At 35.0% G+C, this 25,727-nt stretch overlaps 1 protein-coding gene and 1 non-coding gene across 2 annotated transcripts; one reads left to right on the top strand and one right to left on the bottom strand.

Annotated features, from left to right (window-relative positions):
- Window positions 1-6,980: 6,980 nt before the first annotated feature.
- Window positions 6,981-7,053, top strand: TRNAA-UGC (transfer RNA alanine (anticodon UGC)). The gene has a single exon. It is a non-coding gene; the product is annotated as a tRNA-Ala (tRNA).
- Window positions 7,054-7,268: 215 nt separating this feature from the next.
- On the bottom strand, window positions 7,269-9,461 carry LOC126715198 (uncharacterized). The gene is made up of 5 exons (XM_050415689.1): window positions 8,898-9,461; window positions 8,676-8,762; window positions 8,097-8,246; window positions 7,808-8,002; window positions 7,269-7,582 (listed from the first exon to the last, which is right to left on the bottom strand). Exons 1-5 carry the CDS (start codon window positions 9,132-9,134, stop codon window positions 7,481-7,483), a joined length of 771 nt encoding a protein of 256 aa, XP_050271646.1. The 5' UTR covers window positions 9,135-9,461; the 3' UTR covers window positions 7,269-7,480.
- Window positions 9,462-25,727: the final 16,266 nt, after the last annotated feature.

The following is a 25,727-nucleotide window of genomic DNA, read 5'->3' as shown; positions in this document are numbered from 1 at the left end:
GACCTTGCATGGTCCTCGGACCCAAGCCTATGGGGAAACCAAGTACAAAAAGGACATCCTAAAAGTAATGGACAGAACCAAGGCCTTGCATGGTCCTCGGACCCAAGCCTATGGGGAAACCAAGTACAAAAAGGACATCTTAAAAGTAATGGACAGAACCAAGGCCTTGCATGGTCCTCGGACCCAAGCCTATGGGGAAACCAAGTACAAAAAGGATATCCTAAAAGTAATGGACAGAACCAAGGCCTTGCATGGTCCTCGGACCCAAGCCTATGGGGAAACCAAGTACAAAAAGGACATCTTAAAAGTAATGGACAGAACCAAGGCCTTGCATGGTCCTCGGACCCAAGCCTATGGGGAAACCAAGTACAGAGAAGACATCCTAAAAGTAATGGACAGAACCAAGGCCTTGCATGGTCCTCGGACCCAAGCCTATGGGGAAACCAAGTACAGAGAAGACATCCTAAAAGTAATGGACAGAACCAAGGCCTTGCATGGTCCTCGGACCCAAGCCTATGGGGAAACCAAGTACAAAAAGGACATCCTAAAAGTAATGGACAGAACCAAGGCCTTGCATGGTCCTCGGACCCAAGCCTATGGGGAAACCAAGTACAGAGAAGACATCCTAAAAGTAATGGACAGAACCAAGGCCTTGCATGGTCCTCGGACCCAAGCCTATAGGGAAACCAAGTACAAAAAGGACATCCTAAAAGTAATGGACAGAACCAAGGCCTTGCATGGTCCTTGGACCCAAGCCTATGGGGAAACCAAGTACAGAGAAGACATCTTAAAAGTAATGGACAGAACCAAGGCCTTGCATGGTCCTCGGACCCAAGCCTATGGGGAAACCAAGTACAGAGAAGACATCCTAAAAGTAATGGACAGAACCAAGGCCTTGCATGGTCCTCGGACCCAAGCCTATGGGGAAACCAAGTACAAAAAGGACATCCTAAAAGTAATGGACAGAACCAAGGCCTTGCATTGTCCTCGGACCCAAGTCTATGGGGAAACCAAGTACAGAGAAGACATCCTAAAAGTAATGGACAGAACCAAGGCCTTGCATGGTCCTCGGACCCAAGCCTATGGGGAAACCAAGTACAAAAAGGACATCTTAAAAGTAATGGACAGAACCAAGGCCTTGCATGGTCCTCGGACCCAAGCCTATGGGGAAACCAAGTACAGAGAAGACATCCTAAAAGTAATGGACAGAACCAAGGCCTTGCATGGTCCTCGGACCCAAGCCTATGGGGAAACCAAGTACAAAAAGGACATCCTAAAAGTAATGGACAGAACCAAGGCCTTGCATGGTCCTCGGACCCAAGCCTATGGGGAAACCAAGTACAGAGAAGACATCTTAAAAGTAATGGACAGAACCAAGGCCTTGCATGGTCCTCGGACCCAAGCCTATGGGGAAACCAAGTACAGAGAAGACATCCTAAAAGTAATGGACAGAACCAAGGCCTTGCATGGTCCTCGGACCCAAGCCTATGGGGAAACCAAGTACAAAAAGGACATCTTAAAAGTAATGGACAGAACCAAGGCCTTGCATGGTCCTCGGACCCAAGCCTATGGGGAAACCAAGTACAGAGAAGACATCCTAAAAGTAATGGACAGAACCAAGGCCTTGCATGGTCCTCGGACCCAAGCCTATGGGGAAACCAAGTACAAAAAGGACATCCTAAAAGTAATGGACAGAACCAAGGCCTTGCATGGTCCTCGGACCCAAGCCTATGGGGAAACCAAGTACAGAGAAGACATCTTAAAAGTAATGGACAGAACCAAGGCCTTGCATGGTCCTCGGACCCAAGCCTATGGGGAAACCAAGTACAGAGAAGACATCTTAAAAGTAGTGGACAGAACCAAGGCCTTGCATGGTCCTCGGACCCAAGCCTATGGGGAAACCAAGTACAGAGAAGACATCCTAAAAGTAATGGACAGAACCAAGGCCTTGCATGGTCCTCGGACCCAAGCCTATGGGGAAACCAAATACAAAAAAGCATCACTGGAATCCCCTATATCCCAGTCGATTGCTCAGATGGATTGCTTAGAAATCATCAGCCTTGGACGATATTCACGCGCTTACCACAGAGTATCCAACTGATATCTCGGTTAGTTTTCTTAAGTTTGATTTATTATGAGTTATCGATGTAATGCCTGGTAGTGTTGATAAATAGGAGTTAGTTGAATTATGCTTCAAGCCATTCGGCTCTAAGTATTCTTGAAGAAACGCACACATAGGGCACACCCATTCAAGAAACAGTGTTGTCAAAGAAACAGTGCTCAAAACAAGTAAAGAAATTTCCATTCTTATTACGAAGAAGAGATGGTACAGCGTACAATGAAAAGCTGGAATCAGCCTACGTCGAAGCTTACTACATAAGCAAGAAAAAGAAAAATACAAGAAAGCGGGAGAAAGCCGCGGAGGTATGTCGGAGGAAAGGTTGGCTACAGCTCCGAGACCTTATTCATCCCCCGCGCTCCTGCATGCCCATAACTCAGGCAGCCAAAGAAACCCAACTTGAGCCTGGCACCGTTGAAGAAAAGGTGCAGGGAGTGGGAAACTGAGGGGCTTTCTCTAAATATTCGCCTGCTGCTAAGCAGAGGCGCTGATGGCGGAGAATCTTTCTTCTGACATACCAAAATGCTGGCATGGACAGAGCCTGCTTCGGATTTTGACTAAAAGAGGGAGAGACACCGTTCCCCCTCGGCGGAGATGGAGTACTCTCCTGAACTTGTGCTTCCTGTGCCCATACCTTACTGTTACAAACCTCATGAAGACACGGCGCTGCTGCGGCGGAGAAAGTTCTTTCTTCCCAACCCACGCTTTCAACATGTTATGCCAAGAAAGGAGGACTCCGGATATGGGAGGCGTGATGTAAGAGGAAGCTAAAAGGAGGGGTGTATATATAAAGCAACCTTTTCTCCCTCCTATTTATTTGAAAAGACAAGATGATGGCAGTCAACTCACGCGGCGTCCCAAGGAGCACTACAGACAAAGTGGTCTTGGCTCAACTTCCAACGTCAACTGCAACTAAAGAGACTCAAGGGGCCTCGTAAAGGCGCGCCTCGATCCTTGGGGCGTCAGTGAAGTACCGCATGGCCAGAGACTGCAGAAATATCTCTTAATCTGCGGGTCCATTGAATTCGCGGCCCAGGCCCGCTTTGCGTGGAGGCCCAGGGACACCCTGTTCGGCACCTCGGGAAATGCCTAATAAAAGGGAAAACCAAGCACTGATGCAGACATTGGTCTAGGACAGAACCTAAGGCTTGCATGGTCCTCGGACTCAGGCTAAAAGGGAAAACCAAGCACTGATGCAGACATTGGTCTCGGACAGAACCTAAGGCTTGCATGGTCCTCGGACTCAGGCTAAAAGGGAAAACCAAGCACTGATGTAGACATTGGTCTCGGACAGAACCTAAGGCTTGCATAGTCCTCGGACTCAGGCTAAAAGGGAAAACCAAGCACTGATGCAGACATTGGTCTCGGACAGAACCTAAGGCTTGCATGGTCCTCGGACTCAGGCTAAAAGCTAAAACCCAGTACTAATGCAGACATTGGTCCCGGACAGAACCTAAGGCTTGCATGGTCCTCGGACCCTAGCTAAAAGGGAAAACCCAGTACCGATAAAGACCCAAGTCTCGGACTCAAGCCTAAAGGGAAAAAGTCAAGAACAAAACCCAGGTTTTGCAAAGTCCTCGGACTCAGGCTGCTTGGGAAATCAACTGCCCGAATGAAGAAATTTCTCGGCTTAAATACTGGAAAGGGTTAAGTCTCGCGTATCATGAAAATGGCAGAACAACCTAATGATCGTCAACCTAAAGAGGCCATTCATCCGGTGGGTAACACGTCCTCGGATAGCTACTTCTTACATCTTATCGAAGCATTTAACACCCATCACGGCTAATTTCCAGATAAGTCTCATTCCTCACTGGTCGGATTGTTATGTTGAATAATAATTTTGTTAAAGTTATCGCGGCATCTTTTTATCAACGATTACTTTGGCCTTAGTTATTATTGATTCAAATGCTATGCTATTATGCCGAGCGGCGCTTTCACATTTGTTAGAATATATAAACAAGATATACGAAATAGAGTAACACTAACTTTTATTAATATGAAAATTTGTTACAACGTACAAGGAAGGGCTTAAACAAGCCTATACAAAAAATGAACTGCTAAAACAGTAACAATATCCGTAATACAAATAAGTAGACCATCAGGTGTCTTCTGAATTCGCCTTCAAAGTCCTTCTGAAATCTATGCCTCAGTACTGCTCATATCAGGAGAAGATCCTTATACAAAAATAATGAAGGAGAAGGAAGAAGAATTGGAAGACATGGAAGCACTTCAGCAAGCTCTTGTCACTGAAGAATGCAAGGGAAAAAGAAGATGGAGGACATGAGCGGGAAGGAGGAGAAGAAGAGAGAAGCAATGAAAAGAAAGTAAAAGGAGCAAAAGAGGGAGAAGTGGAGCCTTATTAGGTATGCTCATGAGAGAGCAGATGGAGATGACAAGGGAGGTTTTCGACTCAGTCACACCAGAAATGGGGTGTGACGAGTCCCTGCTTCGGATTTTGGCTAAAAGAATGGGGAGGCAAATCTTAAGCCTCCGCCATCCTTACCCCGACCGAGCCATCTCGAGTTTTGTTGGGACATGGCGTTTCTGGGAAAGTAAGGATGTGTTCATGGTGGATTATTGTGAGATAAGTATTATTGAATAGGGAGTAGCTGGATGGAGGAAGTGGATTCTGGGAAGAACGTGAGGGATTCGGATATGAAAAGGTCACCCTCTGTCTTCTCCCTTTATATAGGGGACGAAGGATAGGGTATGTGACACACTCAGATCCCCAGGGATATCCAGAGTATAACGCGCCGCTTCGTTCTCCCACACCATCAGTAACTGTTACATCTGGAAGGTCTCGTAAATGGTAAGAGATTAAAGGCACGTTGCAGATAACCACGCGGCATAACGGCCACGTACATAAATCCAGGAAAAACGGCTCGTAGACCGGCGCATTCCTCGTGGAGGTGAAGAGTCACCAACGTTGATCAAGGGCCGAATTAAATGAGCCGCAGTTAAGGCTCGGTATTACCAAAACCCACCTTTCCAACCAAGACGTTGGACAGCAGGGTTTTGAGGGGCTATTGTGGGGCCCAATAGTCTATGGTCCCGGCTCGCTCGCTTATAGGGAGTCCATAGGCCCCCAAACTAAAGGAGGCCAGGGCCCAAGCCCAAAAATAGTGAGCCCGATGTGGTTCAAGGATACGTCCGAGGACCGCTCAGTCCTCGGAAAGCCCAGAACCCCATTGACGAGAATGGGATACAGGCAAACTTGAAAGATCAGAAAATATCTCACGGAAATAGTCCTTAATACCCTTCATTGACATGACACCGCCCCAAACAGAGCCGGATTTTTAGGCTTTATGGACCATCTCCCATAATTCAGGGATTAGACTGATGGGACAGATATCTGCCCTGGAAAGATCGACCCTACACGTGGACGAAGGACGACGAACGTAGGCTAGTATAAAAGAGAATGTTATGTGACCAAAGAAAAGGGGGGGCTCCCATCTAGCTTCTTGAGAAAGACTTGATGAAAGAGAATGTCTGGATAATACACGCCGGACTCCACATAAAGACCCTCCGACGGGTAACCGGGGACAGCACCATCGCTCCTCGGACATGATCCGAGGAGCCAAATCCTCCTAGATACGAGATTGATGTGCCTGAATATCCAGCCCAAAGCTCTATCTCATATCGGTCCACCTATAGTCCGGCCCGAAATGTCGCCCTGTGATCCAACGCTGGCTTTTCAAGCCCACTCTCTACAAATATTATTGTGAGGGACCTTCCGTGTGCGAGCCCAACATCGTTACTGGGCCGTTAAAGATTTTGTGTCCCTACACAAACAAATAAGTTTTTCATCTCTCAACTTTTCCATCTTCTCAACCAAACATAAATGAGAGAAAATTAAATCTCTTTCCTTTCACTTTTTTATCTCCTTCCCATTTTTTATCTTCTCATTTTTTTCACTTTTCCAATTAAACGGATCTCATATTACCTGAAAACAACCTTACACACGATTTTTTCCTTAGAAATGACTTGGTGGCACACTTTTCAAAACGAAAACAACCTTACACATGATTTTTGCATTAGAAATGCCTTGGTAGCACACTTTTCAAAACATGGTTACAGTCCTCTATTTGAAAGTTGGGAAATGTTAACCAGCACTGCTTGGTGCTAGTTAAGGGCAGAAAAAAACAAAAAATATTTGTCAAAAAAAGTAAAAAAATCCTAAAATTATATCTGTAAACTGAAAAAATAACATAAATTAAGAAAGTAGACAATTTTTTTTAGAGAAAAGTGTGCTTAACAGGCACCGTACGGTGTCCGTTAACACAACCCTTGAAAGTTTACTAACTTTTCTTTGGTTTGTATGATAGATAGGCCAAATGCAATGGTCAAGAATCAAGCTTTGACTTCTCTTATTCGACAACCTTTTTTATATAAATATATATATATATATATATATATATATTAATTCTTATTTTATTTAGGTTTATTTTAGTAGTTTGTAAATTTAGTTTAGGACTTTTGTAATTTAATTAATTTTTAAATAAGTTAGAAACATGTGTTAGGCTTGATTAGAGTGATTATGGGGTTTATGCCTCAAGGTGTGCACGCAGGCTTGACCTTGAATAAGGTGAATTAAATCATTGTAATTGATTTAATTGGAATAAAATGGTGAATTAAGCATTAAGAATATATTTTTCCTAAGCCTATAGGTATAGAAACTTTGAATAAATTTTAAATTGCACTCCTCAAGTTTTAGGTAATTTTGATGAGTTATAAACGTTTTTATTTTGATATTCTTTTGAGTACATTGCAAATCTACCCTTTTCCTCCAAACTGAATAACTTGTTGAAATAGCACCAGAATTTTTATAGTTAAATTAATCTTTGACAACAAAGAGGCAAAGGGGGATGTAGCTCAAATGGTAGAGCGCTCGCTTTGCATGCGAGAGGCACGGGTTTCGATCCCCCGCATCTCCATCTGTATAAAGCTTAATAAGATTTTGTGCCCTTTTTTTCGTTCAATATCAGCGCATTTCCAAACCTCCTTTTTTCTGCTTCTTTTTCACTTTTTATCTTTGGAAGAAGATGTAACAAAATTGAAATTCTTCATTACACTTCCACCCCAGACGCATCAAAGAATGATTCAAATCTTCAATCTTTTTGAATTTAATGTCAACTTTTAGACACCAAAGTTGTCGGCAAGTGATACTATTTTATTCATATTTGTAGTGGTTTCAATTTTCAAGCAACAACATACATAGTACATAGTCCTTTACCAAATATATTCAAGCTCAGCATGGTTTAACTAATTCTAAGAATGACTCTTAAAATGCTAGACTGCCATGAGGTGCAGAGGTTAATTCTTTAGGCCTTCTGACCCCATATATTCAAGTAATGACAAGGCTTAAACCAGATTCTTGGGCTTCTCCCTTTTGAATTTACTATAATCTGCAAGCACTCCACTATTAGCTTTTTGCTTCATGTCATCCACCAATCTCTGAATCACCTGTTGTTGGATACAATCTCTAGTAAAAGGGCTAAAACAAATGGAAACAGAGACAATTTTCTTAACCAATTATAAAGGTAAGGAACTTGAATACGGAATGATTCAAACAATATTTTTCATAACTTATTAAGGGAACATGTTGTTATTTGATTTTCACATGATCCATCATTGACACAAGGAAAAATGAAAAATGTGAATAGAAAGCCGAATTTAATATGGTCTTACCGACACTGCAATGGCTCGACTAACATCTTCATGAACCAAAAGTGTAGGTGGAAGAATAAAGCTTAAATTCAACGCGAATTGATTTTTAATCCTGCTTTGTGTTCCTCGTCTATCTAGGTATAAGGCTCCTTTAACACTGACATTGAAGCCAGATGATTCAAGAGCATTATCGATCCCTAGAAGCTTCCATCTTGTCTGCAAAAGATTGTCTTTCATATATGTTACAAGGTGTGAAGGGGAAAGAAGAACTTTTTCTAGCTAGTATGGTCTTAGTTTTGTTGTTGCTTACTGTTTCAAGCTCAAGAACCTTTGTGATCTCACAAGGAACTTCTGGTGGGTATTCCTTCCCATTTGATTTGCATGTCAAACGCATGTCCATTATTGGCCACACTGTTAGGAACAAGATTTGTAAGGGTGGCATCTGAATTCTCCACTCATCCTAGAAAAATTAACCATTCAAACATATGTAAGAGAGAGGTTAGAGACATCTATATAAATGTATCTATATCAAGAAAAACAAAATTTTTGAGAGAATAAAGAGGTTGACCATCTATATATGTATGCACACATTCAGTACTACGCTAGCATGTTAATTTAGTAAAGAATATGCTAAAATTATAAAGAGATTGATGTTATTTCGATAACATAATAAATAAATATTATTAAATTATTTTTTGTGATTGGTACAAACGCTTTAGTTTGTAATAAGGTAAAATTTGTAATAGTAAACATAACTCATTTAGCAATTAGTAATATAAGTTCATAGTTAACAATAACAAATTAAAGTGAGCTTAAGCTATAAAAAATAATAATAAATAAAAAAAATAAAAATTCAGTTTTTAACAATAAATAAAAAGAGGCCAAACACCTCATTAACTTGTTGGATTTTCTCTCCACCTGCAAAGATTGCTTTGATAACTCTTGGCTTATGCTCCAAGTACTGATCAAATGAAGCCTGCAAATACCAAAAATTATTATGAACTGTCACTCCATTAAAAAAGTTTAAGTTGATAGAAAAGGATAAATTTTAATTACTTAACAATTGTTCTAAGAAAAAGTACATATATGCTTGTGTGAGATAGATAGATACCCCAGGAGACTCAGAGAGAGGAAGATCTGTAGTGAATCTGGAAGAGTACGTTGAAGGCTTTTGATTGTTTGGCTGCCATGATTTTAATAGTGCCTTTGCATGGTTTTGACTACAATTCTCTTGCTTCTTCAGGTGACCCTTCCTTTCTTCTTTGCCATGTGCACCTAGGCCTCCTCCACGGAGAAATAATGGGCGCTGGAACGGGGTGAAAAGCCTTGCTGCTACAACCTCACCCATATATAATCACATACAGAATTTGTTTACCATTTTAAAATACACGACAATAACTATAATACTAGTGCTGTAGAAAACCAAAAAAGAAATGCAGAGGAAACAAACATTTATGCAGGGTTGTGAATGAATTGGAAGGTGAAGAGTGTCAAAGCTTAATTTGGGTTCGACATAAGCTGAAAGGTTTTAATTCAAATGATATTACACAAATGCAATATATAACAAGCTAGCGGTACATATATAAATAATGGGGTCTATTTTTTGTTTCATATCTATAGCTCTATACCATTATCACTGTGGGGTAATGTTGATTGCAAACTAGATGTTTCTGAAACACTAATTAAAAAAAAAAAAATTGTGAAACAATAATGTCAATGAACACCAATATAAGTTTGCCCACAAGTTTAGTTAGCATGTACCGCAAGCTGAAGCATTGGAATGGAGTCAAAAAATACTTTTGGAAGAAGAGTAAATTTTTTTTTTTTTTTTAATCAAATCTTACAAAATTTTGTGTATAATTTTTTATATTGAATGATGTTGGGAGTTTTCTTAACAAAACGCATACTTAAATATCCATGAGTTAGGTTAAAATTATACTTAGATATTACCTTTTCAAAAATTATTAATTAGATTAATATCTTAATAACATCATCATAGAAATTTAATTGAGGAATAATTTGAAAATTATGTCACTCTTAGACGTCCTAACCCGAACAACTCTATCCTATTTCTCCTTTGTTTCAAGTTTCAATAGTCATAAATCAATTCAAATGGCTTGTTCCTGTCCTCGAAAAATGAATAGTACAAAACCCGCACGTAAACGCAAGGTGGTAGCTAAAAAAAGCAGGTTGCTTGGGACTTCCCTTGCTTTCCATTTTTGGATGGAGTGATATATACAAATAAATTAACGTGAAGTGAAGCAATAGATTATCAAACCAAACACTCTTTGGCTTTGGACTTTTCCATTGGAAACCCTCTTTTTTCTTTTGTACTTTCTTGTCTCTAACTATGGAGAACGCACTGGAAAGTGGAAACCCCCCTTTCCAAGTGTCCTCACATTCACATATATAGAAACTACCCTTTAAAGTTTTCGCCTTTAATTTGACACTTCCCATAGAACCATCAATATTCCATTAATTTTGCACCAATTAACTTCCTAGTCTTTGGAGAACAAGCGTAAGAATTTATAGGATTTTCATGTGTTTTTGTTTTCTGGAATTTTTTGTTTTTGGTAAATTGTAAATTACACTCCTAAAATTTGGAAGTATTTGTATTTTAAACCATAAAATTTCAAAATTTGAATTTTACCATCTGAAGTTTGAAATGTTTGAATTTTACACCTTAACGTTTCAAAATTTAGATTTTACCCCCTAAAATTTGGGAGTGTTTATATTTAACACCTCAAAATTCTGAAACTTCGGAGTGTAAAGTCCAAACATCTCCAAACATCTCCAAACTTTGGAGAGTAAAATCCAAACACTCTTAAAATTTATGAGGTAAATTCCAAATTTTAAAATGTCAGGGTGAAAAATCCAAACACTTTCAAACTTTAGAGGGCAAAATCCAAATTCTGAAACTTTAGAATGTAAAATCTAAAAACTTCCAAACTTTAGAGGTGTAATTTGTAATTTACCTCTTTTTTTTATTTTTTTTTATTTTTTTATTTTTTTACGTTTCAGCTTGAAAAAATATTTATATTATGGGTAAAATTTAGTTCAAGTCCGGTTTTTGAAATATTTGAATTTCATCCTTAAAATATTTAAAAAGCATAGAATTGATTTAGGCCACATCAATTTTTAACGTGAAATTTCAGTAAAAAAATTTCATCATAAATGGAAGGAATGACAATATTAATACAGCTGAAGTTTTGATCTTGTAAAGATACTAATTTGTTTTTTTTTTTTTTTTTCTATTATAATAAAAAAAAAATAGAAGAAATTGAGGACAAAAAAGGAATTTTGACTAAATTTTGAAGATAAATAATGTATTTTACCTATATATATATATATATATATATCTCACTCTTTGAGAAATATATATACATATATATGATTACATAAGAGGGATTTTCTTTTTTAATCTAACCAATTTATGAATTTTAAGTGTTAGCCCTAATTCCCTTCTCTTTATTTTGATTATTTCTTAATTTATGAATTACTTTCCTCTTTAGACAATCTAATTTCAAGCTAAATTAATCTTAGCTTACAATTTTTAGATTGTTAGTGTATCCATACATGTGAAATTTACTCCTTTCCTCCAAGCTGATTAATTTAATGAAATAACATGTAGGCTTTTTGCTCCATCAATTCTAATAAATATATATGTTTGACAACCTGGTACAAGAATGGGATGTAGCTCAAATGGTAGAGTGCTTGATTTGCATGCAAGAGTCACGAGGTTTGATTCCTCGTGTGTGTATATATATAAATGATAATAGCTTGATTTTGCATATTTATATCATTATTAGAAAGTATTATCATACTTATTTTAAGTTAATTCATGCATTTTATAGTTGATTTTGGAATAATGCTGAATAATCAATTTTGTGCTTAATTGAATTTTAATGCGTGAATTTGTCTTTTGTATTATAATGAAATTAAATAAGTGGATTTGTGCAAAGAAAAAAAGCTAATGGACTTTAATTTTACAAGGGCCATGATGAAGTCAAAGAAGGCCAACCCAATTAAATTCAAGTTCAATTGGATCAAGGAATCAAAAGAAATTTGCACCTAATCCAAGTCCAATTCGGATTAGGATTCCAGCCTGTGCCCCAGTTAGTATTTGGAGCGTAACTTTCGGCTCTGATGTCCAATCAAGATGATTCAAGTTGGTCTGGAAAGCTAACTTAAAGGGCTACAACTTTTTAGTTTACCAAAAGTCCGAATTCTGAAGTTAAATGGGCCAAAAACGTTGGTTAAGTGAAGCCTAAAAACCTGGGATTTCCTCCAAACAGGAATTCAACTTGTAATAGGATTCCTTGACCTATTTAAAGGCTTTTTAGGGCAAAATTCAGAGGGGAGTTTCTGTAGAACATAATTTAGGTTTTCTTGAAGTTTCTTTACAGTTTTTAGAGTTTTATTTGTGTTATGGCTTGCTAGAAGCCTTGCTAAGACAAGGGGTGAAACCCAACCATTTATTGGTATGTTCTTAACAATTATTTATTAGTTTTAATGCTTATATTTTTATGTTTTTGATTGTTTTACTCATTTAGAAAAGTGTTTAGTTCTGTATAATCTTTTGATTTATCGTAGACTCCGGGCACGTTAAATGCTTAGTATTCCCTGTGAACTAATTCACTAGTTTTGTTTTGCCTAACATCAATCAATTGCATGAAACTACCTTAGACAATTAATTCTTTAGTTTTTATTGTTAAATCATCCAACTAAGATCATCCTTCATATGAATTTTAGTTGAGTTATAAAATAAATATTGTTAAGACTACCAATAGATGTGTTGTGTGTGGATCCCTAAACCTTAGCACCTTAATATATTTTAATTTTCACTCAATTTAAATTACCTTTACCAAACTACCAAAAATCTCTTTAGCTAAACTTTATTATTTTAGTTTTATTCTCTTGTGGTTTGCTAATCAATTCCCTTTTCCCGGTGGATTCGACCTTGGACTTTCCGAATTATTACTTCGTGACAATCCTACACTTGGGAGCATTATTTAAGTCACAGAGTTTTTGGCAAAAACTTGCTGCGACTTAAATAATGCTCCCAAGTGTAGGATTGTCACGAAGTAATAACTCGGTAAGTCTGAGGTCAAATCCAAAAACTTGCTGCGGCTTAAATAATGCTCCCAAGTGTAGGATTGTCGCAAATTAATAACTCGGTAAGTCCGAGGTCGAATTCATAGGGAAAAGGGAATTGATTAGCAAACCACAAGACAATAAAACTAAAATAATAAAATTTAATTGAAGAGATTTTTGATAGTTTAGTAAAGGTAATTTAAATTGAGAGAAAATAACAATATATTAAGGTACTAAGGTTTAGGGATCCACTCACAACACATCTATTGGTAGTCTTAACAATATTTATTTTATAACTCAACTAAAATTCATACGAAGGATGATCTTAGTCGGATGATTTAACAATAAAAACTCAAGAATTAATTGTCCAAGGTAGTTTTATGCAATTGATTGATTTTAGGCAAAACAAAACTAATGAATTAGTTCGCAGGGAATACTAAGAAATTAACGTGCTCAGAGTCTACGATAAATCAAAGGATTATACAGAACTAAACACTTTTCTAGATGAGCAAAAAACAATAAAAAACATAAAAACATAAGCATTAAAACCAATAAATAATTGTTAAGAACATACCAATAAACGGTTGGGTTTCACCCCTTACCTTAGCAAGGCTTCTAGCAAGCCATAACACAAATAAAACTCTAAATACTGTAAAGAAACTTTAAGAAAACCTAAATTATGTTCTACAGAAGCTCCCCCTCTGAATTTTGCCCTAAAGAGCCTTTAAATAGGTCAAGGAATCCTATTACAAGTTGAATTCCCGTTTGGAGGAAATCCCAGGTTTTTAGGCTTCACTTAACCGACGTTTTTGATCCATTTAACTTCAGAATTCGGACTTTTGGTAAACTAAAAAGTTGTAGCCCTTTAAGTTAGCTTTTCAGCCCAACTTGAATCATCTCGATTGGACATTGGAGCCGAAAGTTATGCTTCAAATACTAACTGGTGCACAGGCTGCAATCCTAATCCGAATTGGACTTGGATTAGGTGCAAATTTCCTTTGATTCCTTGCTCTAATTGGACTTGAATTTAATTGGGTTGGCCTTCTTTCACTTCATTATGGCCCTTGTAAAATTAAAGTCCATTAGCTTTTTTTTCTTTGCACAAATCCACTTATTTAATTTCATTATCCTACAAAAGACAAATTCACACATTAAAATTCAATTAAGTACAAAATTGATTATTCAGCATTATTCTAAAATCAACTATAAAATGCATGAATTAATTCAAAATAAGTATGATAATACTTTCTAATAATGATATAAATATGCAAAATTAAGCTATTATCACACTCTCCAACCAGCTCATTGCTAGTCCCTAGCAATTTAAGCAACTCAAGACAAAGACACAAAATAACAAAAAAATTATTACTTTAGTAGAAATAGTTAATCAAAGGTCAAAACACTAACAACCACAATATATATTCCACATGCCATCAATACTTAGTGTGTGAATAGTTCAGCCAACACAAACACGACCTTAGTCTTAAGATAAAATATGGCTTGAATTTCTATCCGAAGTTATGCTTCAACTCAAATCTCACAGTTATTAACACTCAACAAATAAAATCACTCCAAAAAGGGTGTAACACTTTCAAACATATGTGAGCAGAATAATATAGAACAAAGACTAATATCTCACATATAAATAAGATGAAGAACGATGAAGCAAAATAAAGGATATTTATAGTCTCATGAAAGGATACCAAACACTAAGAATATTATACCACACACATTAATTAGTCATGTCAAGATCCAAACTATACGTTCCTTAAGATCAAATAGGGCTTTCATTGGGACGTAATGTAGGGTAAAAATGAGGAATTTAGAACAAAATGTATAGGTAAAAATAAAAAGTGTTTCCAAGAATAATTAGAGAGACAACTTCTTTTGAATATATGATAATTAATTTATTCTCTCAAGTTTCTTGAATATCGCACTTTCACTTTTTTTTCCTTCAAAATTTCATCAAAAAATTCATTCTCTATTTCTTCCTCTTTTACATTCCCCTTTTTTTTTTCAACATTTTTCGTTTTCTATTTATGACTCTTTTTTTTTTTTTTGAGTGAGTCCTCCTTTTCTTCCAACTATTTCACCACAAATTTATCATAATAAGACAATTTGAGTGCATTCATTCTTGGAACACCTTAGGAAAGTGTTTGAGAAAGAACGGCTAAAATAATAGGCTCAAATGGGTGACTAGCGGTAATGTATCAAGAAAGAAAATAATAAAGGCTTAAAATTAACAAAGATCGCCTAAAATTATCTCTTAAGGATTGGGACAGTTCTTCAAAATCCATGACTTTAACATATTTAGGTGTGGCGTAAAATTTGATGATTTCTTAGCATTTGACCAAATCAAAGAATAATGAGACTAAGCAACAACAAAGTTATGTTCTTCCAAATGAAAAATGAGGTCAAAAGAAAATAACCCTCTAAAAAAATGAATGGCTCAAGAACTCGGGTTATAGTCTCTACATTTTATTTTCAAGATTTTCAAAGTTATCTCTATCTCTCAACCAAGAAACATGTTCATGTGGCTAAAGTGCATGTGCATACTAGTTGAGCATGAAAAACAGTGGAATTCTTTAGATAGAAGTAGCATAAAGAATTTTGACTTAAAACTCTTGCTAAAGCAACACTTTTTTTTTTTTTTTTTTGAAAATTGGACTAAAAACAAAAACAAAAATCACTAAAAACAATCCCAAAAAAAAAATTTAACATAAAATCAAACCAAATGCAAATCATCTCAAGTTCCTCCCCCCAACCTAAAACTTACATTGTCCTCAATGATAATAAGGAAAAACAAAGAGTAGAGATTACAGTGAGTACCTTGAAGAGACGAAAAAAAAAAAAAAAAAAAAAAAAAAAAAAAAAAAAAAAACTTTAACACCTGTAAAAGGGGTTAGAAAACAAAACAACAAAAAGAAAAAAAAAAAGAAAAGAAAAAAAGAGAGAAAAAAACACAATCTAAACTACGACACAAATACTAATGCTAATTGCTAGGCAAGTCTTGATAAATGGGATCCTCCAAATTAATATATTCCTCCTCTTGTGAAAAATTCTCAAGAAATGGCTTAAGACATTGTCCATTCACCTTAAATATGTTACCATTCTTAGGATTTTCAATTTTTATGGCACCATGGGAGAAAACATTTTTAACAATAAAGGTCTAGTCCATCTAGATCTCAATTTTCCGGGGAACAAATGTAACCTAGAATTATACAAAAGAACTTTTTGAGATGGTTCAAAAGATTTCCTTAAAATTTGTTTGTCATGAAAAACCTTCATTCTTTCTTTAGAAATCCTAGAATTCTCATATGCATCATGCCAAATTTCTTCCAACTCATTCAATTGCAATTTTCTCAATGAACTAGCCTTGTCTAAGTTTAAGTTAAAGTTAAACATCTTTATTGCCCAATATGATTTATGTTCCAATTCCACAGGCAAGTGACAAGCTTTACCATAAACAAGTCTATAGGGAGACATACCAAGAATATTTTTATAGACAGCCATGTTCTTCCCTATGGCACCCTTATGTTTACTCAAAACATTTAATAACTTACATTTTTGCAAGGAATCAAGTTCAGAAGATATTACCATAGGAAAAGTCTCATCGGTTCCTAGAAAAGCATACTTGAGATCATTTGGCCAAGGTTTCAACTTCCATTTAGGTACTTGCTCACTAGATGGAAACAACTTTATCTCACAAGGTGACAACTCCTTGTATTTCAATTTCCAATTGCTCGCTTCCAATTCCTGTGCAGATTCCAAGAGACAATAAATGTATGCAATTTCAGAATTCTCGTCAAGGTTAAAATCACATGAATTGACTAAACAAATTTCTAATGTTTGGTCTTGAACAATTGTTTCAATCAAGTTAACTTCATGCACATCCTCTTCATCCCTAGTTTGCTTACAAGCATTAAAAATATTAAGCTCAAGGGTCATATTGCCAAAAGATAATTTTAAGACTCTACTTCTACAGTTTATCAATGCATTAGAAGTTGCAAGAAATAGGCGTCCTAAAATCACAGATATTTGAGAATTAGCATTAGAAACAATATGCATGTCCAAAATAATAAAGTCAACAGGAAAATAAAATTTGTCCACTTGAACCAAAACATCCTCAACAACACCCTTTGGAATAATCACAGATCGATCAGCAAGTTGTAAAATTATGGAAATGGATTTTAACTCGCCCAGACCTAATTGCTCATACACTGAATATGGCAAAAGATTCACACTTGCCCCAAGATCAAGCAAAGCTTTCTCTATTTTTGAATTACCAATCACACATGAAATAGTGGGGCAACCTGGATCTTTAAACTTTGGAGGTCTATTGTTTTGAATGATTACACTAACTTGTTAAGTCAAAAATGCCTTCTTATGTACATTAAGCTTATGCTTAACAGTACACAAATCTTTCAAAAATTTAGCATATGATGGAATTTGGTTTATGGCATTCAAAAGAGGAATGTTCACTTTAACTTGCTTAAGCACTTCAAGGATTTCAAAATTTTGATTCAATTTTTGAGGGGAAATCAACCTTTGGGGAAAAGGAGCAGGGATAGGACACCTTTCAATTTCATTAGATTTAGACTCAAGGACCTCATTACTACTCTTTATTTTGGAAGACTCATCATGTGTATTGCTTTTAGGAATATCTTTTTCAATGATTTTTCCACTACGAAGAGTAGTTACAGATTTAACTTGACTCACTTTATTTTCAGAGAAACTACAATCATCAAAACAAAATTGACCTTGGGGGTTTGGTTGTGATTGAGATGGAAACTTACCCTTTTCTATTGTGCTCATGGATGTGGCCAATTTAGTAAGAGTGCTCCTAATGTCATTTATGGCTTGTGAGTTTTGATTATTAATGGTGGATTGAGTTTGCATGAATTGTTGCAAAGTGTCCTTAAGACTCTTCTTTGGAGGGGGGCTATAAGCAACAAAATTTGAAGAACCATGTGTAGGAGGTGCAACCACATTATCATTCCTCCAACTAAAATTTGGGTGATTCCTCCACCTTGAATTGTATGTCTTTGAATAGGGGGAAGGGTGTGATTTTTTCACCATGTTCATAGCATTTGCTTGATCATGCAACACCTCTTTAAAAGCTAGAATTGTAGGGCATTCATTGGTAGGGTGTTCCATGGTCTCACAAATTCTACAAACTTCATCAATTTTAGGCACAGTATTGATTTCATTGACCTTTCTTAATTCCATGGCTTCAAGCTTCCTAGTTAGACTAGCCACCCTAGCACTAAGGTCATCATCTTCTCTAAGTTGGTACTTACCACCCTCAAGGGGTTGGTGGATGCTCTAAACCTATCAGAGGTATCAGTGGTATCCCAAGATTGAGCATTCTCAGCTAAGAGATCAAAATAATCAAAAGCCTCATTAGGATCTTTATTCAAAAACTCTCCATTGCACATCATCTCTACAAATTGGTTCATCTTTGGAGTTAAACTTTCATAAAAAAAACTAATTATACGCCAAGTTTCATAGCTATGAATGTGGACAAGCATTAAGCAAATCTTTAAATCTTTCCCAACATTGATAAAATGGCTCATTATCTTTTTGTGAAAAATTCATTATTTGTCTTTTAAGTGCATTAGTCCTATGAATTGGAAAAAATTTCTTTAAAAATTGAGTTTGCATCTCTTGCCAAGTATCAATTGACCTAGGTCTCAAAGAATTGAGCCAAGTTTTTGCCTTGTCTTTAAGAGAAAAAGGGAACAACTTCAACCTAATGGTCTCTTCATTACATGATTGGTCATGGAAGGTAGAACATACCTCCTCAAATTCCTTAAAGTGTAGGTAAGGATTTTCAAAATCTAAGCCATGAAATTTAGGAAGCAATGAAATCATACCGGGCTTGAAATTAAAAATTATTTGCATTAGTTGGAAAAATGATGCATGATGGTGCACTACTCCTAGTAGGTTGCAAATAATCCCTGAGAGTTCTAATGGGTTGGTGAGCATGGAAGTTTTCATTATTTAAATTATTCTCATCACCATGATTACTCTCTAAGTCTGCCATAATATTAAACGTGTGAGAATGTGTGAAAGAATCAGATAAATTGCCAAACAAATTATTAGACTCAATTCTAACCAAGCGATTATCACTATCATGACACCAAACACGCATGCAATAGTAAAGCAAGAAAGAAAAAGAAAAAAGAAAAGAAAATAAATACCTTTAACAATAAAAAGAAGTAAAAATAAAAGAAAAGCTCTAAAAGAAAGCTAAACTACTTAAAAAAGAAAAGAGTTTGAGAGATATTACCAAATATGTGAAGAAATTTAATGCCGAAAACCTCTCCAAACAAAGTGGAACACTTCTCTAATCACCTAATCCCTGGCAACGGCACCAAAAACTTGTTGCGACTTAAATAATGCTTCCAAGTGCAGGATTGTTGTGAAGTAATAACTCGGTAAGTCCGAGGTCGAATCCACAGGGAAAAGGGAATTGATTAGCAAACCACAAGACAATAAAACTAAAATAATAAAGTTTAATTGAAGAGATTTTTGATAGTTTAGTAAAGGTAATTTAAATTGAGAGAAAATAACAATATATTAAGGTGCTAAGGTTTAGAGATCCACACACAACACATCTATTGGTAGTCTTAACAATATTTATTTTATAACTAAACTAAAATTCATATGAAGGATGATCTTAGTCGGATGATTTAATAATAAAAACTCAAGAATTAATTGTTTAAGGTAGTTTCATGCAATTGATTGATTTTAGGCAAAACAAAACTAGTGAATTAGTTCACAGGGAATACTAAGCATTTAACGTGCCCGAAGTCTACGATAAATCAAAGGATTATACAGAACTAAACACTTTTCTAGATGAGTAAAACAATCAAAAACATAAAAACATAAGCATTAAAACCAATAATAATTGTTAAGAACATACTAATAAACGGTTGGGTTTCACCCCTTGCCTTAGCAAGGCTTCTAGCAAGCCATAACACAAATAAAACTCTAAAAACTGTAAAGAAACTTTAAGAAAACCTAAATTATGTTCTACAGCAGCTACCCTCTGAATTTTGCCCTAAAGAGTCTTTAAATAGGTCAAGGAATCCTATTACAAGTTGAATTCCCGTTTGGAGGAAATCCCAGGTTTTTAGGCTTCACTTAACCGAATTTTTTGGCCCACTTAACTTCAGAATTTGGACTTTTGGTAAACTACAAAGTTATAGCTCTTTAAGTTATCTTTCCAGCCCAACTTGAATCATCTCGATTGGACATCGGAGCCGAAAGTTATGCTCCAAATACTAACTGGTGCACAGGCTGGAATCCTAATCCGAATTGGACTTGGATTAGGTGCAAATTTCCTTTGATTCCTTACTCCATTTGGACTTGAATTTAATTGGGTTTCTTTGACTTCATCATGGCCCTTGTAAAATTAAAGTCCATTAGCTTTTTTTCTTTGCACAAATCCACTTATTTAATTTCATTATCCAAAAGACAAATTCACGCATTAAAATTCAATTAAGCACAAAATTGATTATTCAGCATTATTCCAAAATCAACTATAAAATGCATGAATTAACTCAAAATAAGTATGATAATACTTTCTAATAATGATATAAATATGTAAAATTAAGCTATTATCAATATACACACACAAAGCTGACTTTTTTCAAGGGTTAAAATCCTTGAAAATGTATTAAAAAACTTCGAGAAAAATTATTTTAAGAGTCTAATCGACCCTTGATAACTTTCGAAACTTATACCGTTGAAAATGAAATTTTTGACAGCCTTTGTGACCCTCAAAACAAGTGCTCTATCTTATTTTGAGGGTCAAAAGACCATTAAATAACCTTATTTACCAAGGGTTAAAAGATTGAGAATACATTAGGTCAGACTATGGCGTAAAACACTAATTTTACACCAGCTAATTGAACCTTGCCATGTCATCTTTTGTACTTATCACTTAAATCCCTAATTATCACGCCCCACAGCCCTCAAACTTCTACTTCCTCCTCTTCCATCCTTTGCTTGCCCAAACCTCCACCACAGCACACACCAAAACTCATTGCCACAGAGGTCGCCGAAGCTGTGTGTGGAGCTTGTAAACATATCGGAACTGCCGTGAGCCACAATCCAAAGGTTTGTTTTTCATGATTTTCCCTTTTCCCCAATTTGGATTTCAAATTATTGATGGGTTTTTCTGGGTTTATGGGTTTTTTTGGAGCCTCATGAATTATTTATGGTTTTTTTTTCCTGTATTTTGGTTTCAAACTCATTTGGAAAGCAAGTTGCTTCAACATCTATAGATGTTCCAAAGGAAACATTGCAGTATATGTTGGAAAGAGTGAAAAAAGGCGCTTCATATTTCCTATATCATTCTTGAACCAGCCTTCTTTTTTAGAATTGCTAAGTAAGGCTGAGGAAGAATTTGGGTATGATCATCCAATTGGTGGTCTCACAATTCCTTGCAGTGAAGACATCTTCATTGATTTTACTTCTTGCTTACATGATTAGTGATATGGCACCACTAAGACAAAATAGTAGAAGCAATTTTGTAAATTCATGTAAATTCTTTATTTCTTATAGGCTGAAGAGATGGGGTTTGTCTATCCATTAAAGATGTTACAAATAGAATTATTGGAGTCCCTTTCACATTCTCCTGAGAAATGTAAAATTGAGACACCTATTAGTTGAAATTGATCCTCTTTTGATTTTGTGATATTTCTAGTCCCTTTTAGTTGATTTAACTCAGCATGATGTTTCTATGGATATTAGTGATCTGTGCAACTTTTCTCATCTCTGAGTCATCCTTAATGATTTATTAAAACACTTTTCTTTTAGGTACTCAAGAATGTTTTCCATTTTTCAAGGAGTTCAATTGAACCCAAATGATGAAATCATCAAACTGAGCCAGTTTTTGATTTGCATTGTGCACTACAAGTCAAACCATGAACATATTTGAAATGCATTGGAATTTTATGCTTTCTATTTCTAAAAAAAAGTGGGCATACGACGTACATGCTATATTAATTAAGTAAGATAGTATTTTTCAAACCATTAGATTACTTAGAGAACTATGGCAGATAAAATGTGTAACTTTTATAAAATTACATCAAGTGTAACTTCACTAACTTGAACCCATCTCTCTCTCTCTCTCTCTCTCTCTCTCTCTATATATATATATAAATTTTTTTTTTACATTCTTGATTGTGTGCTATTAATTTTTTTTTTCTTTTGTTGGATCTTGTTTCCATTGTTGCCAAAGTAAATTTTGCACAAGAATACTATATTTCTAAGGACAAAGTTTAGTTACAAAATTAGTTGTAACTTAAGACTACATCTTTACTCAATATTTTTTTATTGGAAGTAAATTTTGAAAAATCCACCATTGGATTACATCTTCTTCTTAAATCCTTCATGCTTGCAAAATTTCTAGAAAATTAAAGATCAATAGTTATATCATCAATAAATTGTTTAAATTTCAAGTTTTTGTGATTTAAAATTATGCATAAAATATAAGCTATAGATCATATAATAAATAATATCTGATTGACACAAAATTTAACATGTGTATTAAGAGTGTAAAGAACATGCAATTTAACAATTAGATTTTCAAAATATATAGTAATATTTATTTTATTGAGTAAGGTTGTAACTTAAGGCTACAACCAATTTTCTAGCTAAATTTTTTCCTATTTCTAATCAATTTTTTCTCATATAATCTTAGAAAACTAACATCAAAATTTCATTATATTTAAATAATTAATATAAAAAATATATTTATTTATCATATTAATAATCTTTTTAATTATATATAATAAATACTACTGTAATGGCAGGTTTTGGATCCTAAGCCCAAAAAGTAAATGGATTCAGGCCCAAAGAGTCCAATACAAAGAGTGGGCTAAAAACTAGGCTTTAATGAATTAGACAACATTCACAATGGACTAAAGATAGTAAGAAAGCAAAGAAAAACAAGAAAAAAACAAGTTCATTACGAAGAAATTCTTCCTTGACAAAGTTCGAGGAGAGTAGTTCTTGAATATATTTCTCTTAGACTTGATTACAATTATTGTCCTTAATGCTACAGTGTTTTTTTTTTTTTTTTACTACAAATTTCCCAATGCCCCTTGCAATGAGATTTTTCTTCTTTATATTACCCTCCTGTGCTTCATCTTAACCCTCCACTTGTAAATTAAATGGCTCGCTTTTACCCCTGTCCCCTAAAAACACCTTCTTGAAACTTTTAAGAGTAGTTGTAAGACTGAATATCACTGTTCAAGCATCACCTTCACATTAATGTGGCCAGAGAATTAGCTACAGAACATTTAATGCGTTGGTAGTAGCTTTCCCTTAGATATTTCTTATCTTCCCCTTATCTTATTCCTTCTTGATGCTTATCCTTACCAATAGAACTGCCCGAAACATTGCTCTTGATGGCAGGCCAATCCTTCTGACCTCTGCACCGTTAAAGCCGATGAGGCATTTGTCCTCGGACCACCTTCTTGAACCCTCATGACCAGTCCCCTTTCTCCATCCACTAATTCGTACTTCCATGCTAACGTTTACCTATCCTCGGACCATCAAATATCCTCGGACAGGACTCACAGCCCAATATACATTTCTGGGTTTGTCATCCCTACAACTACAATGTTGGTTATATATAGAATATCACTAAAAAAAGTTAAGAAATTTAAATGGTTATAATTAATTTTAGTGAATTCACAAATATTAATTTTTTTATGGCTTTGTGTCAATTGTTATCAAAACGACTACACATTCTAAATCAATTATTATTATTATAAATAAAAATATTTTCTCATATAAGGAAGAATGTCATATTTTAAACCAATTATTATAATTGTAAATAAAAATATTTTCTTATATAATATATATAATTAATATATGCATTTACTTCATTAGTTAATTCAATGAACTAATACTACGATGTAAATACAAACTTTATTGAGATGTAAATCCAAATATAGAAAATTCCAAGAAATAAGCCACTTGTTAGAACCTCATGTTCTCTTTGTTTATATATTAATTGATTGATTAGCCCTTGATTATGACTAAATTCAATGAACATTAATTTTTCTTTATTTAAGTCTAATTAAGGGATCTTCATACATCAACTCTTTGTATTTATTTATAGACAAAGTTTAGTTACAATATTGATTGTAACCTAAGGCTACAAATTTACTTAATAAAATAGACATTATTACATATTTTGAAAATCTAACTGTTGAATTTTATGTTCTTTACGTTCTTAACACACATGTCAATTTTTGTGTCAATCAGATATTATTTACTATATGATCTATAAACTTAATATTTTATGCATAATTTTAAACTACAAAAACTTGCAATTTAATCAATTTATTGATAAATTAGCTATTGATCTTTAATTTTCTAGAAATTTTACAAGCATGGAGAATATAAAAAGAAGATGTAATCCAATGGTGCATTTGTTAAAATTCACATTCAATAAAAAGATATTGAGTAAGATTGTAGTTTAAGATTACAATCAATTTTGTAGTTAAATTTTGTCCTTTATTTATACACAATTGTATAGCATCTCATGGTGTAAAAAATTAAAAATTATATAGAAATTTTATATATTCAAAAAAATTATGGTTCTTTCTCTGCTCGTTTATTTTAACATAGTATCAGAGTTATATTGTTGTGGCCTTCGATAGCCTTAGCTCTTAATTTACGTGCCGTTTTGCTCAGTCTCGCTAGTCTCTACGCCCCTTAGCATTCCAAGTGTCTCTCTAGTGGTGTAAGACATTGACGTGCCTAGAGAGACCATCCTCACACATTCCACCGATGAGATTGAGCTATAATCCATCATTGATCCATTCTTCACCAAATTGACCCCAACATTCAGCTCTCCACAATCAGATTGATAGATCAACCCATTATTGAAGATTTCAAGCTTCCACTGACCCTTATGTGCCACCTAAAGCCTTGAAGTCACATCCTATGCACTACACATGACACCACCCAAATAGACTTATGGTGGGTTAGGTTGGGTTGTGTTGGTGAGTTGGATACACACTCTACACCGGAAGAGCGATGACGATAAATTTGAACTTAGATTATTATAATATTTTCTTATATAAATGGAGAATATGTTATTATAGTGATTTTTTTATAAATATATTATAGTTAGTTGACTAATTTAAACATATCCAAGAAGATTTTAAAAAAATTGTACACCCCCATTCTATGGAATTCATGTTACATATTACAATAAGTTTAAATTATTATATAATTTTAGAATTGTAGCATTTTTTTTTCTTTCCAAATATAATCATTATACCTATATTGTTGAAATTTTAATTTTCAAGTAATTTTTTGAATATTTATTATTTTTATTGCTTTTCTAGGGCCCATATCTTTATTTCCAATACCTATTTTTTTTTGTATTTTTTAACCTAAAACTAAAGAGTTTGACACAAATAGAATAAAATTTCATGCTTTTCAACCTAAAAATTAAGAAAAATAAAATAAAACTTTGAGCCCAAAACTGAATTGGACTGAATGGACCTAAGTGGACCGAATAGGATTGAAGTGGACTAAAATAGACTGAATGGACCTAATAGACCAAATTGGACTGCAGTGAACCGAATAAACCTAAATGGACGGAATGGACCAAAGTGGACCGAATTGGACCAAAATAGACCAAAAGGACCAAATAGACTGAATTGGACCGAATTAACCAAAGTGGACCTAAGTGAACCGAATTAGACCGAAATGGACCAAATAGGACTGAAGTTGACTAAAATGCTACGCAGATGTGGCTCAAAATGAAGCATAGCAGCAATAAATGTCACACTTCAGTTTTAGATATTAT

Source organism: Quercus robur, chromosome 2 (genome assembly GCF_932294415.1).
Source record: "Quercus robur chromosome 2, dhQueRobu3.1, whole genome shotgun sequence".
Lineage (NCBI taxonomy): Eukaryota > Viridiplantae > Streptophyta > Magnoliopsida > Fagales > Fagaceae > Quercus > Quercus robur.
This window is presented reverse-complemented; position numbering and strand designations above follow the sequence as displayed.